We start from the raw sequence: 16,554 nt of genomic DNA on the forward strand, positions 1-16,554 counted from the left end.
AAAAGAAAAAAAACTTAAATTAATAAATATATTAAAATGTGTGTTTGCTGATCTCTGATCCATCCCTTTCTGATAATCTGATAATCATCGACTTGAAACCTTTTGTGTGTGTTCAGTCATCTCTGTCTTAGTGTTTTCGTTTAAGCCTTCCATCAATCAATCGAAATTATCAACCTTTTCTCCTAACCCGAACAAGAGCTTCTCGAGTTCGTGCTCAAGTTTCGATTTTGTCATATGGGTCAGATGGTGAATTTAGCTAAAAGTAATCGTTTTTTTTCCCTTGATTCAGGATAATGGCTCCGCTTGTGAAATTTCACCTGCTGCCTTTGTTTCCCGAGTCTCCAAACAAGGATGTTAATAGAAGAGTCGCTGCTGCTTCTGTAATCGCCGCTTTGGCCTTTGTTTCTATCGACAAGGCTTCTTGATTTTGGGATCTCCTTGAAGGATTTAACCAAATCTTGTGTGGCGTTTGTCAATGCGCTTGCAGCTGGGAAGCAATCGATTCCTCATGCTCGAGCCGTGGGACAGTACAGTAGCTCCGAAGCCCGTAAGGTGCATCAGGTTACTGATCCCTTAAGCCATGGAGAGAGAGAGAGAGAGAGAGAGAGAGATCATAATCATTATTATCATCACCAAGCATCGTCATCATGCTGTTTGGAACTCTTATAGTGCACAACAGTAGACAGTAACAATTGAAAAGTAGCAATGGTTCATATTTGATCAATCCATAGCTTATAAACGGCAAAATCGCGCTCCAGGATCTCCATCTTGTAACCACTGGTATGGAGTGAATATCCAGTGAGCCTCTGTACAGAGATTAACCCTCATGTTCTCAGCACCCATTCTCACAATCACAGTGATTCTTCCAAGTTTGTTGTTGGGATTCAGGATCTCCACAAGCTTTACAAGCTCATTGGGATCCATTTTGTTACTCACCTGCATCAAATAGTCAATGCAATATCGCTCAAAATCCAAATCAATTCCATGTCATACTCTGCTGTGCTAATCCTTTAAAAGTACCTTAATGCCAAGAGGGTTAGCAATCCCCCTGAGAAACTCAACATGAGCACCATCCAACTGTCTAGTACGCTCTCCACACCACACCATGTGAGCAGAACAATCATAGTACAGACCAGAAGTCGAGTCCAGCCTCGTGAGAGACTGTTCTTAAGGCAGAAGCAAACAACGTGTAGAAATCAGTTGTAGTCATGAGTGGATGATCCGTGGTGAGTCCACACGCAGACATGAACCCCAATGCCTCATCAACCCTGTTCGCCAGCTCCTGGTACCTACACAACAACAACAAGATAAACCATTCAGAGTCTCTGAAACAGAGGAAACTCTGTTCTTCTTTGTTTCATTCAGCTTAAATCAAGGTTCCACTGTGTAACTCTTTGAATTGCAGCGTAACCTCCAGTGGCAGAGGCTCTAAGAAGGTTCAAAGTAGCTGCAGACTGTGTGTAAGCACGGATCATCCTGTTGGGATCAGGGATCCTCGACTTCGCCGTTGATGTTGTCTCCCTTGTAGCTAGGCAGCTTCACACCATCCTTCTCCTCGAAAGGGTCAGATCTAGGCTTCGCAAATTGACCAGCCATTCTCCCAACCTAAAACCAAACGAATAAAAATCTCACCTTTACTATTAGAAACAGAGAGAAAGATCTAACCTTTACGATAGGGACTTGACCTCCGAAGGTAAGAACAATGCTCATCTGTAGGAGAACTCTGATGTTAGTCGCATTGAACTCCTTGAAGCTCTCTGCACAATCCCCTCCTTGGAGAAGGAAAGCTTTGCCGACGGCGGCATCGGCCAATCTCTCTTCCAAGTTTCTAGCTTCTCCGGCAAAAACGATCGGAGGGAAAGCCTCGATGGTTTTGAGGACGGCCGCGTCGGGGTAATCGGGAAGCTGCAGAGCCTTCTTCAGCTTCCAGCTCTCCGGCGTCCATTCCAAATGCAGCAGAAACTGATTCCTTGACTGAAACGGCGGCGTTTCGGGACGGATCCGCCGCGTGGAGGGCCGTGACGAGGCTGACGGAAGAGTTAGGCTTTGACGGCGCGGTAGAAAGAGCCAAAGAGTCCGCATCTCTGTTTTTCTCGCGAGAGATCCAAAGGAAAAAGAAACAAAATCAAAAGATAAAGGGCAACAGCTTCAATATCAGCTACATCGCCGTAGAGTTCGGCAAGAGGGTGGTCGGAGGTTAGACCCTTGATGAGTTGTGCGCAATCGCAGCGAATCTTTGTGAGACCAAGGTCTCTGCATTTCGCCAATTGCCATGAGAAAAGAAAACATATACTACTATCAGTTGTTCTTCATTGCAGCTCAACTTTTGTCCATAACCATGACCATGATATGTAATTGGCTAATGCCTATCTATCTTGATGAAGATAAAAAAGTCTTCTATTTTGAATTCGATAAATGTTGTTAGCAAATAAAGGCAAATGTATGGAGTCCAAAGTAGGCAAAAGCATCCCTGCCCACTAGAGAAATGGAAGTATGAGTTAAAAAAGCTAAGTTTTGCTAAGCTTTGTCACGTGCTAATGCTGCTTTAGTAGAATCTGCCAAAGTAGTATCATTAAATCCCGTTTCATCATGTATACCTAATCCACCGTTTCTTTTCTCCTCTCGCTAAATATTAATACAACTAATAACATGCATGTTAGTTGATTAAAGTAATCAATTGTATTGATGGTGTTATACTACCACGCCTAGCCTCGGCAAATGCAATCTCTAGAGACTACATATCTTGAAAAAATATCCCATTGTTGAATTAATAATTGTAATCACCTTTAAGTATTTTTTGTCTTTTTCCTTGGTGTGACATTTTTTTCCTTTTTCCTGGTTTGCTTTAGGCTTGATTTGTTAGCTTTATAAATAAGAAAAAAATTAAAATCTTTTCTTTTTCTTTTATTTAACATTCTTCGATCCATAATCAGATTGGTCAAAAGTCAAAAACATTTGACACAACAAACCTAGTAAAGCATTTGGTTCATATCCGGTTTGATTTATAAACATTGGCGGTTGAGATTGCTGGTTATCTTCACTTACACGTGTATTCCAAACTATCCAATTTTAAATTGGGCTTCATCGTTATTTGGGCCTAAATGTTTTCGGCTAATTAAGGGCCCATAGATATGAAAATGGGGATGATCCACTAGTCCACTTTGAACGTTCTTTCTGAAATTACGTTTTTTTCTGTAATTACGTTTGCTAACTATGAAATTGTTAAAAGGACTAGTGATCATTTATAAGTGTGCAAATCACACTTTCCGATTTAAGGGAAGCTGACGTTGACCAATGACCACGGTACTCTTTCCTTATCTTTGGCTGTTCAATCACACCGAGGCATTACAGCTTTATGATAAAGATGTAACTTCCTTCATTTAATTCCAAGTAGTTTATAACCATTTGTTCAATTATTTAATTATTATCCACCATGTCATAATTACTTTATTTTATTTGACATCGTCATAATTACTTTATTAAATTCTCAAATTGTATAAAGAAGAAAATTTTAATGTTGATAAAAACAAGCTTTATAGTATTTTGAATAACGAATTAATACTTTAACAAAAAGGACCTTAAAAAAACAGATACAAAACATTCTTTGGGCCTAATGATAGAAAACAAACAAGTTTTGACAAAATATGTGATCAAAATAATATATTGAGTCATTGACAAAAAAATATACATATACAAGTGTATATTTAGGTTTTGGCATGTAATTTCACTCTCATGCGTTCATAAGTGATAGTGAACATGCGATATACCACGTACGCTAGCCCCAAATGGACCCTATTCACTTGTTTTATTGGACCACAATATGACTTATCAAAAGGGAGTAAAAATTGACCAATCATTGAAAACTTGGGGACCGATCAATGAAAATGAGCTAATTTTATGTGTATAAATGTGGCAAGAAGAGAAAAGGAGCTATGTAGGTCACCTTATATGAGATTACAAAATTCACAAGAACAAGTTTATGTTTTAGTTGTGTTAGGATCCTCTCATAAGATGTCATGGTTGTACGTTGCTATCAGCACCACATAGGTCCATTAATGGCATGTGATGGGAAAAGGCTAGATGATCATAGAGACAAACAGTTATGTGACATCTAATATATTTATTACGTCAATATAAATAGCATGTTATGATCATACAAGAATGATTATAGTAAACTGATTATGTTTTATTTAATTTCATTGATACTCAAAATTTTGAATTATATTTTGTATAAAACAAAAACAAGATGATCTATGTATTGGAAAGAGTCCTCGACTTTTTTTGTCGAACAAATGCAGAGTTTTGTTGAACTTTGGTTACAAATGTGTGGATCTTATCGTTTAATGTTAGATTTATAGTACAATACTACAATGTGATAGAAACTGATGGTTTACTTTTGCACCCTATAGTCGGTCAATGTCACGAGTCTAACTTGTCTAAGAGTCGAATTCTCATGTGAGAGATGAATATGTGGACTAATAACTAATAACACCATCGAGAAACAGACAGCATAGTTAGCATGCGTCATAATATCGAAGGTGTTGGATTCGAGTCGTGTATAGAAGATTGAAGACTTTCGAGTAGTAATTGGGTTGATGAGTAGTATTATAACTTTGCATTAGAACTTTGTTATTCATAAAAAATTGATCATTACTTGTCTTACAATGTTCAGTTTGTAGTGGTGATGATTCTAATCTCTAAATGAGTTTTCTTGTTCTCGTCTCGGATGAGTATGCTACTACTTATTCTTCTGTTGCTGTCAAATTAAAATACCTACTTTTCATATAATCGAAATTTAAAATGGAAATGGATACATGATATGTAATATTATTACATCTATAAGATGTGCAGTATATTATTTGAAAGAGCAAATATTTTCAAATAAAAGAATAATAATCTTGTCACTTATAGAAGACTACTGCAAACAAATCTATTCATTTTGGATTCATTCATAGTAATTCACTTTACGTCGAGAATGGTCCATAGAAGGAAATTGACAAAAGAAATTTGTCTAAAATGTTTATTAATTAAATTCCGAAAAATTCTTGTTTCGATATTACATATTGGGAAATGAATGACGTCGACCTTTTGTGATGTAAATGCGAGCAGGAATTTTATATCATTGTTTTTCCAATTTGAAGGAAAGATATAAATAAACAGTGTTTTTTCGTCGCCCTTTGTATAGCTGACCGTATATAATCGTTATTATAAAATTCTAATATAATTCATGTTTTACGTCTTTGATCGTTGGGTTAAGTCTAGGCCCAGGGACCACAGTGTCTGGGTCCAGCCCAAAAGTAAAGCAGAGTAAGAAAAAAACGGAAAAGAAAAGCAAAAGGGTATTATTTATGTTCAGTTTTGGAGTTCGGACCATTTGTTTATAGTTTGATGCATTACCTTCATATTTTTGTAAAACTGAGATATCCCATCACATTGATTTGGTTATTAATTTTGCATTTATATACCATTTCAGATGGAATGTTCAAGTTTATGATTGATGCAATATATAGTAGAATTTATTGCAATAAATGGCAAACCATAATAAATGTGATAAGTTTTCTATACACCAATATTCTAACTCTACAGTTCAAATCTTTTTTTTTTTGTCACTGAACTACAGTTTACATCTTTATATGATACATTTTCAGTTCGCGTCACAGTGTTTTCAGCTGGATGTAAAAGGTGCACTGTTGTAATGTGTTGGGGTAAATAAAAAACCTTAATATATAAAGAAGAGGAAATAATGATTTGGATGGCTGAGACGCATGCCATACATTGTATTATCGCTCTTTACGATTGAATGGTGCACGTTCGAGTAGTTTTTTTCTTAGTTATATGTGCATTCACTAAACATTTTTCTAATTACTAGGAATTTTTTATTGTTAGATCACTGGGTTACATTCTAACTTGATACTCGATCGGTATTCGTGGCTAATTATTTTGTGTTTTATCCTAGCTAGGTATAGTCAAATCATATATATACGAAATTTGATATGATTCTTCTGATATGAAAAATAGATTGTTTCACTAGAGTGTAATAAAATAGAAGAAAGTTGAATTCCGTAACTATGTACTGTTTGCATGCATAGAGTATGGCTTATGGGACCCTGCCCACTAGAGAAATGGAAGTATGAGTTAAAAAGCTAAGTTTCGCTAAGCTTTGTCACGTGCTAATGCTGCTTTAGTAGAATCTGCCAAAGTAGCATCATCAAATCCCGTTTCATAATGTATACCTAATCCACCGTTTATTTTCTCGTCACTAAATATTAATACTATTAATAACATGCATGTTAGCTGATTAAAGTAATCAATTGTATTGATGGTGTAATACTACCACGCCTAGCCTCGGCAAATGCAATCTCTAGACTTTACATATCTTAAAAAATTTCCCATTGTTGAAATAATAATTGTAATCACCTTTAAGTATTTTTTTTTCCTTTTTCCTTGGTGTGACATTACCACTTTAATCGAGTTTTCTTTTTGATCTCAGGACCCAACATGTTCCATCTAAATCTGGTTTTGAGCATGATTTGTTTTAAGAGTTTGTTACCAAATGTTTATAAAAAACTTCAAGTAATTAGTAATCAGAAAAGAGTTGTTTCTTTTTTGTTACAAAGAAATCATAATTTTTTCTGTCCTGAAACTTTTTTCAAGCATAATTAAATTTGCATAAGTGAATATCCAAAACACTGTCAATGGGAATGACAGATCAATCTTTACTCTTTGATTTCACATTATCTTAATTACTTCCTTTTATGTGGATCACTCGATTTGACAGCAGAATAAAGGAGAAATGAAAATCAAATGTTAAAAAGGCATTACAAGTGAGATGTCAGCATCTCTCTGAGTTTTTTACTTTATTAGTATTTTTCTTTTAACATCATAATTAACAAGCACGTTATCTTTGCTTTCTCTAAAAGGTATCAGAATTTAACTCTGCAGAAACACACTAGTGTTTAAGTACAGCCTGCATAATTGATTACAAAACAAAAAACTTATATGGTTTAATATAGTCCCTAATCAATTCTCTAATCAATTGGTGATTTATAGGCTCCACTTAAGCTAATCAACAAATGTGAAGATTGACTCGATATATGATATCTTAGATTTAGAAACGCATCTAGAATTTGTTTATATTCCGAGTGACAGCTTTGAACTACTACTTGTATCAGAATACTAGTGACCAATATTTTGACATTTCCATAGAAATTTCACAAGATATTATCATATCACTCACAATGTGTAAACTCAAATCAAAAAGCTGGAAACCACCAAAGTACTCCACTATTTTTTTTATTTATAATTGCTTGGAGCATGTTCAAATTTCATAAAATCATTGGAGTAACTTTTTAAAATATAAAAATTTACTATTCAGTTCTGTTTTGAAGCAGTACTAAAAGGACAAAAGGATATACAAAATTTCCAAAATATCGCTTCACTAATTATATTACACTACGAGTAAATAATACTGACAAAAACTTATAATCAAATAATTTGGTTCTTCCATTTTAAGACTGTTTTATTATTTAATTTCTTAAGAAATCGAGTGAAATAAAATAGTAGTATTAACTTCTTTAAATGAAAAGATCAAGAGAAAATGAAAGCAGCAAGCCACTAAACACCAAAATTTAATTAAATAAACAGATAGAGAAGAAGAAAAATAAGATAAAGTCGCTCTCTTCCTGGTTGTCCTCATCTCACAACACAACACCAGCTCAAGAGAGCTCATCACTCAGATCTCACATCTTCACTCACACCTCTTTTAAAAAACATTAATAAAATAGCATAAAATGATGATTAAAACATTGATCTCTCGTCGTTATCTTAAACTTCTTCACCTCCAATAAGAGATTCTGTAACCTTTCTTCCTCTCTCTCTGTTCAAGAACTATCTGACCAAACATACATAAATATGAATTAAAAAAAATATATATAATAAAAATGGTGGATCTTTGGGAAACATAAGCTTCAACTTAAAAACACATGCTTCTGGGTCTCGCTTTATCTTCAAGTTTTCCCGCTCTCTGTTTCATTAACCCAAGAGGTAATAGTACTAAATTTCTATTACAGCAAATATTAAATAATGTCGGAAAAGTTTAATATTTTCTATTACAGCCACTTAAAACTGTATCTTTCTTTTTACTTCTGCTGTTTTGTGTGTTTTTAAATATCTTTGATGGGGTCTTTGTCTCTCTCTTTCTTTCTTTCTTGAGTTTATATCAGATAGAGTGGAGAGAAAGCAAAAGTTGAAGGAAGATTAGAGAGAAGCGATTATGAACACTAGTGGTGTTCGAGCTGCTCTTTCCTCCACGAAAGCTCCTTCAAAGCATGACACCAATCAAGTAACTTTCTCTTTCTTTCTCTCTCTCTCTCTACCACTTTCCACTTTTGTGAATTTGCTTTCTTGGTGGGTTTTGTTTAGTTTCTGAAAAAGTTTCTTCCTTTAGATGATGGATACAATCTTGATTATCATTCTTAAGATTCTTGGCTTCAACATTGGACTATTACAAAACCGTATCTTTACTTTTTTTTTATTTTCTAGAAAAAGAAAGTTATTATTCTTAGTGAAATTACTGGTCACAGTGAAAGTGATCGATACTCAATTGTTATCTACAAGTGTCCACTATCAAAGGCTGAGAACAATCTACTGTCTCTTTACAAAACTCAAGTTTTGCTTCTCTTTCCTTTGAGTGTATGAGTAATAATGTTTCGTGGTATTCTGAAATCTGCAAAGGAGGATAATAAGAAGAAGAAGATGGAGCCTCAAGGCAATGGAAAACCTCTGGTTAATAGGCGCAAAGCTAACAGAGAAAAGAAAATGGACTTGCTTCAAGATGTATGATCATTATTACTTTCTTTTGAGTTTAATGATATGATTATGAATTAATGTTTATTGTTGATTAAGGTTGATAAGCTCAAAAGGAAGCTAAGACATGAGGAGAATGTGCATAGAGCATTGGAGAGAGCCTTCACTAGACCTTTAGGAGCTTTACCTCGTCTCCCCTCTTACCTCCCTCGTCACGTAAGAACCAAACCATTCACATTATCAAACTCCTTGTTGTTCTTTGTGTGTTGATCTTTTGTTTCTTTAGACATTGGAGCTTTTAGCTGAAGTAGCTGTTCTTGAAGAGGAAGTAGTTCGGTTAGAGGAACAAGTCGTAAGCTACAGACAAGGACTATACCAAGAAGCTGTCTACATTTCTTCCAAGAAGAATCTAGAGAGTCCTAATAGTAACAACAACGGTTTAAAGGAGAATTCTCCAATTAGAAACACTAAACACCAGAGATCAAAATCCATGTCCCAACACGAGTTCAATTCCATGATCACTCCTCCTAAAAAGCATCATCAACAGTCTCTTAGTTTCAGCAGAAGCGTCTCATCAAGTAGGAAACTCTTCTCATCTGATCAGAGAGTTGTGGTAAATAGCAAACAAACGAATCAGATTAAGAAGGATAAAGAATCATCACCTGAGAAGAGGCTTGGCAGATTCTTGAAGAAGGAGAAGCCTCTGGTTAAGCCAGAGGTTGCTGCTGTTCAGGTAGATGATAGATTAGAAGAACAAGACAAAGCGCAGGAGAGTAGTGTCTCCGGATCATCTTCTGAAGCAAACAGAGTTTCAGAGGATTTGCTGAAGTGCCTTGTGGGTATTATCTTGAGGATTAGCTCGTCCAAGGAGACCGTGTTGGATCCGTATAGCAACTGTTTAGAGTGGAGAGCAAGAGAGCTTGGTGCGTACAAGAATCTTTGCTCGGTTGATGCTTCTTCAATTGATCTTGGAAGAAGAACCAATGCTTCATTTCTCATCCATCGTCTCAAGTAAGTAATCTCATTTTAAAACAAATGATTTGAATACTCTAAGCTCATGTTTTTGTGTGTGTTAATGTTCTTATCTCCAGGTTCTTGCTTAATAAGCTTTCTGTTGTGAATCTAGACGGTCTTAGCCACCAGCAGAAGCTTGCATTTTGGATAAACACTTATAACTCATGCGTGATGAATGTGAGCTTCCTTTGTATGATATGTCTTTGTAAAATGTTACAGAGACTGATGTCTTGTTTTTTGATTTACCTTCATAGGCATTCTTGGAGCATGGGATCCCTGGGACACCTGAGATGGTTGTAGCCTTGATGCAAAAGGTCTAAACTCAAAAAACCAAAATTTAAAACCATTTTGCTTCATTGTATTCATCTTCTTGTTTGTTGTTGTGTTGTGTCTTAGGCAACAATAGTTGTAGGAGGACACTCACTAAATGCTATAACAATTGAACACTTCATCTTGAGACTTCCATACCACTTGAAGTTTGTAAGTTCCTTTCTTATCTTCTTCTCTCTTTGAGTTGTGTGTATGCTAATTTATCATTTTTTTATTCTATTGTAAAAAGACTTGTCCCAAGACTGCAACACATGAAGAGATGAGAGCTCACCGCACATTTGGTTTGGAATGGTCAGAGCCTCTGGTCACTTTCGCTCTCGCCTGTGGAAGCTGGTCATCTCCTGCTGTAAGGGTATACACAGCAGGTAATGTAGAGGAAGAGCTAGAAGCTGCAAAGAGAGATTATCTTCAGGCATCAGTTGGGATATCCAAAAAGAACAAACTAATGCTTCCAAAGGTGTTAGATTGGTATCTCCTAGACTTTGCAAAAGATTTGGAGTCGTTGCTGGATTGGGTTTGCCTTCAGTTGCCTGATAAGCTCAGAGAAGAAGCTCTAAAGTGCATGGAGAGAAAGAACAAAGAGTCACTCATGGAGTTGGTTCAAGTAGTACCGTATGACTTCAGTTTCAGGTTGCTGCTATTGCATCAATGATAAAAAGGTTTGTTTATGAAAACATTGTATAGATTTGGGTTTGGGAGTGTAAAGTAGAGAGAGCATAAGTTACAATTTGTTGTTATTGGTTGGCTGAGAATATATATATGCATATATATAAGTTTGTCTTCTTTTACTATAAAGTGATAGTGATTTATTCAGTGGACTTTTTTTTATCTGTAATGCTAAATATAATGTGTACATCAAATCTTTTGTTGTTTCTAGAATCGAGTTTTGTCTTATTTGAATTTTTTTTAATTGTCTTTTACCCTTCTTCTGCTGTCGGCACATTCTTGTCTCTTACCATGTAGTTAAAAAAGTTGAGTTACTTGCTTTTTTTTTTTTGAACAACGAGTTACTTGCTAAGATAAAATAAGCTGTCAACTTTTTTTTCACTCTTAAACTAGTAAAGGAATCTACAGTAATAGAGGTATATCTCTGGACCCATCTTCTTCAATCAGTAGTAGTAATCCTGCATGAATGACAAGAAGAAAAGGAAAAAAAAAAAGAAAAAAAGCTAGATTATTAAATGGGCTTAAAAAAGAAAAAGGCCGAGCCCAAAAGAAACCCATCATAAAGAAGGAGAAGAAGAGAGGAAGTAAGAATCGAAATCTATCTGTGTGAATTTGCGGGAGCCGTTAAACCCTAGAAAGCACCACCGGCGAAGAAGAAGAAGGAGAGATGTCGTCGGATAAGAAAGACCACAATTCAGATTCCGACTCCGATGGCCCACCTGAGGAATTCACCCAGGAGCAGGTCTAATTGCCGTCTTCTTTACGGGGGATTAATTAAGCTCAAACAATGCTTAGCTTTTTAATAAGTTTTTTTTTTTTTTTTTTTTTTTTCTTTGGCTTTGTTTCAGGCGAAGGTGGAAGATGCAGCTTTGAGGAGAATACAGAGAGAGAACAAAGCTAGGTTTGTGATTCCTTCTCTTCATCATGGAAGGGTAGTCACTTTGATCTTAGTTAAAACTATGTGTAAAAGGTTCTTCCTTTGATAGTTAATTATCACTTTGATCTTAGTTAAACTATGTCCTGTCCTTTTCATCATAAGCTCTGTTTGTTTCTGTTGAACTTGTGATCTCTAAGCTTTTACTTAGATTGTTCAGTTTGAAATGATGTGGATTTTTTGTAAATGACATTGCTTTTCGCTGCTTCTGTAGGGTTGCCCGGGAAAAGAAGGAGAGTCGAAGGCATTTGTTAGAGAAGATAACGCCAAAGAAGTCACGAAAGATTGAAACTTTCGAAGAAGAGGAGGCCGAGGAAGAAGAAGACCCTGAAGCTCTTGCAAACAAGGGTTTCCTTTCCAAAAACATCATTGACTTTCTTGCTCAGCGGGAGAAGTAAATTTAACTCTTTGATCTCTCTTTTTTTTCGTTATGCATACAAAAAGGTCTTAAAGATTGACAATGTCTTCTCATGTACAGGCAGAAAAACGGTTCTGATTCTGAACAAGAGGAGGCAAACAAACAACACCCAAGAAAGAAAAAGCAAAAGAGCTCAGGGTACTAATTAACCATCATCTTATGTCTTCTTACACACTCTAAAACCACTCTTTGGTTTGATCTGAGTCTCTCTCTTGTATGTGCAGTATTGAAACGGTTCTTTACAAGGAGATTCCACCACCGGAATGCTTGAAAACCGGGTTAGCTTTCTTGAAGAAGCGTAAAGCACAAGTCCCTAGATCTTCTTCAATCCTCAACAACTCTAGCCAAGCTCTCCGACTCATCACCGGTGCTGCTTCAGCCAATAAACAGCGTCAGAAAAAATGATAACTCTTTAAAAGATTCAAAATCCTTGTAGGCTTCAATGCCATTACATTTTTTTTTGTTTTGGTTAACACATTAAACCAGTTTGCTACTTAAGTTCTACTACATGTATTAGATGTTTTACTATAAAAAAAATTCCATATATATTAAAAGGTATAAACACGAATGATGCTCATGCGATCAACTAAAGAATCTGGATGTATATATTGATCTGAATCAGTTTTGTAGTAATTAAAATAAGTGCTACATGTTTCTGAATCTTTCTGTAACTCTTGTTTCTCAATTCTCACCCAAACCAAAAACACTAACAAAAGCAGAATCTTTAGATCAATAAGCTTTGTCCATTTCTACTACCAAACTCTACTAAGTCTCTTAGTCCTCTGCATCTTCTTCTTCTTCAACAGTAGGAAGCGAACCTTCTCTGCCAAAACCAGGGTTTAAAAACTTTGCCACAAACCCCCAAAGCTTGTAAACATCTTCAAAGTTCGTCAAGAAGCTAAGAGAAGCTGTCACAACCTCAAATCTTATAAACCCGTTCCTCCCAGCTTCACTCGGCAAGTTCAAACCACCACTATCTTCTCTACTCCTCCCTCTATGGCTTCTATGTTTATTATCATCATCCACCACGCGTATGTGACTCAGTATACCAATCCCTAAAGATATACCTTCTCTCTCACCCAGTCTCTGAACAATCTCTGGACTAACAAAACCTTTGCTCCTATCTCTAACGTTGAATGCAACCGCTCCCCCTCTTTCGTATTTGATCTTTGGTCCGTATATCTGCACAAGACTCACGCTCCTCCCTCCTCCTGGTTCAGCCACTTGTAGCTGCAGTAACGACACCACAAGCCAGTTAATCAAAAACCTGAGCCTGGTCGTTGTTCTATTGAGACCAAGCATGTTCACATGGTCGATATGTCTGCAAACAATCTCGGTCTCGTTCTCTCTCCTATCCCATTCATCATCAGCAACCTCCTCATCACTAGTGTGATTGTACTCGTCATCGTAAACACTAGCTAGAGAGGCTTCACCAGGCTCTACTACACTATGACTAATACGGTCAACGTTAAACGAAACTCTTCTTCCTTTGCTTGTGTGTTCATCCTCCACACCTAATACCCTGCTTCTACCGCCGTCTCTCCCTCCTAGCAACCTGAACTCTCCTTCTGTCTCTCGTCTAATCGCGCTCTCTTTGATCTCTGATGAACCATCAGAACTCCTCAAAGGTGCAGTGTTTGTCCCTTTCTCTGTAACTGACATAACAGCAGCGTCGAACGAGAGGACGTCTCTACCACCATCGTATATAGGATTACTGTAACTCTTTGGTACCACTGGTTTAGGCGAGTGTTTCTGTTTGGAGAACCAAACCGGTGGCAATGGAGGAGATACAATCTTGTTATGCTGATCAGGGCTTTGACCAAGATCGATCCAGAAGTTCTCAGACGACTCATCTTCACTAAACACGGGACTTTTCATCAGCTCTCCAACCGAAACACTCTCAGTCTCTTCGAAAATCGCCGTGCTGGTAGTCCCATCTCTGTCTGAAGAGATGTTATCTTCTGTTTCAAACACATCGTTCACCTGTGCTGAAGTGTATGCTCCTGAGAAAGCCGGACGACGAGCTTCTTCTTCTGTCTTATCAACTAATCCGTCAAGACCATCTACTGAATCACTCAGATAGAGCGGATACTGAGGAATGATCTTCACTATACCTGAACCTGTCTTCCCAGACTGACTCTGAAGAGAACCCATCACTGACTTCTTAATCAAAAGACAACCAAACCCCGTCGGATCATGACCAAACACACGGTAGAACGAAGTGATAATAAACTCAGGACGGAACAACGACAAACCGAGGGAGTCCATATCTTTAGGACCTAAAGAGCCAGCGTCAAGCAACACATGCCAATGATTCTGCTGAGCCAAAGCCATCCACTGGTAAGAGTACTTACCCCCGGTCACCCTCGACTGGGCAGGGAACACGAACAGCCCCACCGCGGAGTCTTTCTTCTTCCGTTTCTTGTAAGACAGCCTCTTCTTCAAATCGGTCGAACAAAGCTTCAAAGAAGGCCACTTGAACCACGCGTTGTACGCCTTGGCGCCTTTCTCCTTAGCAGTCTGCGCCATCCAGTTAACAGACTGGCTCTCGTGGTCGAACATTGTCAGAAGACGCTTGTTCGTCTGGAAAGGGTAGGACTCGGCTAGGAGTTTGAAAGCTGAGCCTCTGCTCACGGTGAAGACGAGGCCGTACTCGCTCTCGGGGATGTTTAAGTAGTCCATGATCCTGGCTCTGATATCGTGCTCCACGGTGGAGCTCTCAGCTCCACCGTAGAGCGCGTGGTTGCTTAAATTAGCAGTGATCTCGGATAGGCTGAAAGTACACGTGTCCCAATAGTGGAGAGTCTGGACGTAAGAGAAGAGACCAAACCCGCAGTAGTCTAGACATACCTTTGAGCTTGACAAGTGGCTGTACTCGTCAGATCTCAACTGGTCGATTTTGTCTGAAGCTTGGTACTTGGGGTACATGGCGAGGAACTTGGCGAGAGCTTCGAGGAGGTCGGGGAGGGAGTCTTCTGAGGAGTATACATGGTCGGCTGCTAAAGCGGTGGCGCGTAGGAAGTCACGCTGCGCGTGGAGTCTAGCTAAGGATCTGGAGCGGCCAACTTGATTCTCTTCTTGGTCGATGGTTTGGGATTTGAGGAGGGACCCGTTCTCGGAGGCTTCCTCTAGAGCTTCCCTGAGCTTGTCTTCGTAGAGCTTCCGAAGCAAGGCAGCTTCTTTGCTGGCGTTGAGGGAGGAATCGGGGCTTCTTCTTCGGCTGCTTTTGCTCTTGTGTAAGATGAGAGTGGCGCAGTGGTGGATTTGCTTCCACAGAGAGAAATGCATTTGGAGAATGAGATGATGATTCGGGTGAAAGGGTCGAAGAGAAAGAGAGGATCTTTAAGGAAAACCCTAGAAGAGAGACTCTAAAAATGGAAACTTTTTGATTAGGGTTTGAACAAAAGAGTAAAGAAACGAAATTGACTTGAAGAAGAAGAAGAAGAAGAAAGTACGACAAGGAAAACCACAGAATGAAGAAGGAATCCAAGAAAGCACTCTCTCTCTCTGTTGAAGTCAGAAAAGGCATTGACTTTCATAAGCAAATAGTGGTAGTGTTGGTTCATGAGCTAATGTATGGTTGAAGCAAGCAAATTATTCAGTTCAATTCCTCTAATCATTTTCTTATTAAATGGAAAAAGGATATATAAGGCCAAGGTTTTCAAGTCAAATAACACCAAATAAAGACTTAGGATATAAGTCAAATAAACAGATAGATGACTGTGTTTTAGTGGGAATATTAGTACTAGCATATTCTTTTTTGACATTTCAAGATTTTTTTCATCTTCTACTAATAAAACAAGACAAACAAAAAAAGAGACTTTAGGAACACACACACAGAAATTAACTAGTCAGCTCTATTGCAGAATTGTTAAGGAATGAAAAGACCAAACAAAATGATAACAAAGTTAGAAGGAAAAAAAATGATAATTCAAAACTTTTTACTAATATACAAATGTCAATAATAAGTCATAGCTTTTATTTTATGATTACTATATGAATGGAATATTATTATGTACCTGGACCCTACTAATATTAGATATGTTGGTTGAAACAGACGAAAATTATATATGCCTATTATAAATGTAAGGTTGGATTGTGGGGATGCTTTTGCCTGCTTTGGACTCCATACATTTTATTTTGCAAAAAGTAACAATAAACCTAATTTATTGTTGTAACATTTATCGAATTCAAAATATAAGGCTTTTTTATCTTCGTTAGGATAGGCATTGACCAATTACAAATCATGGTCTCCTATACCATGTTATAAATAAAAGTTGAGCTGCATCGAGTGACAACTCATTTATGTTTTGTTTTTTTCCATGTCAATTTGCATATATTGATTTTGTTCCATCGCGAAACTAAGACATCTTTGGCAATGCACCCG

The 16,554-nt window shown here is 37.4% G+C and overlaps 3 protein-coding genes and 1 pseudogene across 3 annotated transcripts; 2 read left to right on the forward strand and 2 right to left on the reverse strand.

Annotated features, from left to right (window-relative positions):
* Positions 1-599: 599 nt before the first annotated feature.
* On the reverse strand, positions 600-2,119 carry LOC125580857 (annotated as a pseudogene).
* A 5,674-nt stretch (positions 2,120-7,793) lies between these two features.
* LOC111197997 lies at positions 7,794-11,028 on the forward strand. The gene is made up of 9 exons (XM_022694419.2): positions 7,794-8,043; positions 8,223-8,341; positions 8,734-8,835; positions 8,905-9,021; positions 9,092-9,816; positions 9,897-9,996; positions 10,074-10,133; positions 10,216-10,299; positions 10,379-11,028. Exons 2-9 carry the CDS (start codon positions 8,273-8,275, stop codon positions 10,799-10,801), a joined length of 1,680 nt encoding a protein of 559 aa, XP_022550140.2. The 5' UTR covers positions 7,794-8,043; positions 8,223-8,272; the 3' UTR covers positions 10,802-11,028.
* Positions 11,029-11,376: 348 nt separating this feature from the next.
* On the forward strand, positions 11,377-12,713 carry LOC111202029 (ATP-dependent RNA helicase DBP4). Its single transcript, XM_022694422.2, has 5 exons — positions 11,377-11,557; positions 11,664-11,716; positions 11,964-12,143; positions 12,228-12,305; positions 12,392-12,713. The coding sequence occupies exons 1-5, from the start codon at positions 11,483-11,485 to the stop codon at positions 12,570-12,572; spliced, it is 567 nt and encodes a 188-aa protein (XP_022550143.2). The 5' UTR covers positions 11,377-11,482; the 3' UTR covers positions 12,573-12,713.
* A 38-nt stretch (positions 12,714-12,751) lies between these two features.
* LOC111202028 lies at positions 12,752-15,816 on the reverse strand. The gene has a single exon (XM_022694421.2). The coding sequence runs from the start codon at positions 15,453-15,455 to the stop codon at positions 12,942-12,944; it is 2,514 nt and encodes an 837-aa protein (XP_022550142.1). The 5' UTR covers positions 15,456-15,816; the 3' UTR covers positions 12,752-12,941.
* Positions 15,817-16,554: the final 738 nt, after the last annotated feature.

Source organism: Brassica napus, chromosome C1 (assembly GCF_020379485.1).
Source record: "Brassica napus cultivar Da-Ae chromosome C1, Da-Ae, whole genome shotgun sequence".
In the NCBI taxonomy this organism is placed as follows: Eukaryota; Viridiplantae; Streptophyta; class Magnoliopsida; order Brassicales; family Brassicaceae; genus Brassica; species Brassica napus.

What these genes read in the sequence shown, in the direction of transcription:
- LOC111202028 (XM_022694421.2), bottom strand. Translation starts at nt 15,455, where the DNA reads ATGCATTTCTCTCTGTGGAAGCAAATCCACCACTGCGCCACTCTCATC.
- LOC111202029 (XM_022694422.2), top strand. Translation starts at nt 11,483, where the DNA reads ATGTCGTCGGATAAGAAAGACCACAATTCAGATTCCGACTCCGATGGC. An exon ending in TTTCTTGCTCAGCGGGAGAA is followed by an intron (nt 12,144 to 12,227) that starts GTAAATTTAACT and finishes TCTCATGTACAG; the next exon opens with GCAGAAAAACGGTTCTGATT. An exon ending in AAAAAGCAAAAGAGCTCAGG is followed by an intron (nt 12,306 to 12,391) that starts GTACTAATTAAC and finishes TTGTATGTGCAG; the next exon opens with TATTGAAACGGTTCTTTACA.
- LOC111197997 (XM_022694419.2), top strand. Translation starts at nt 8,273, where the DNA reads ATGAACACTAGTGGTGTTCGAGCTGCTCTTTCCTCCACGAAAGCTCCT. An exon ending in CAAAGCATGACACCAATCAA is followed by an intron (nt 8,342 to 8,733) that starts GTAACTTTCTCT and finishes AAATCTGCAAAG; the next exon opens with GAGGATAATAAGAAGAAGAA. An exon ending in TTGTAGCCTTGATGCAAAAG is followed by an intron (nt 10,134 to 10,215) that starts GTCTAAACTCAA and finishes GTTGTGTCTTAG; the next exon opens with GCAACAATAGTTGTAGGAGG.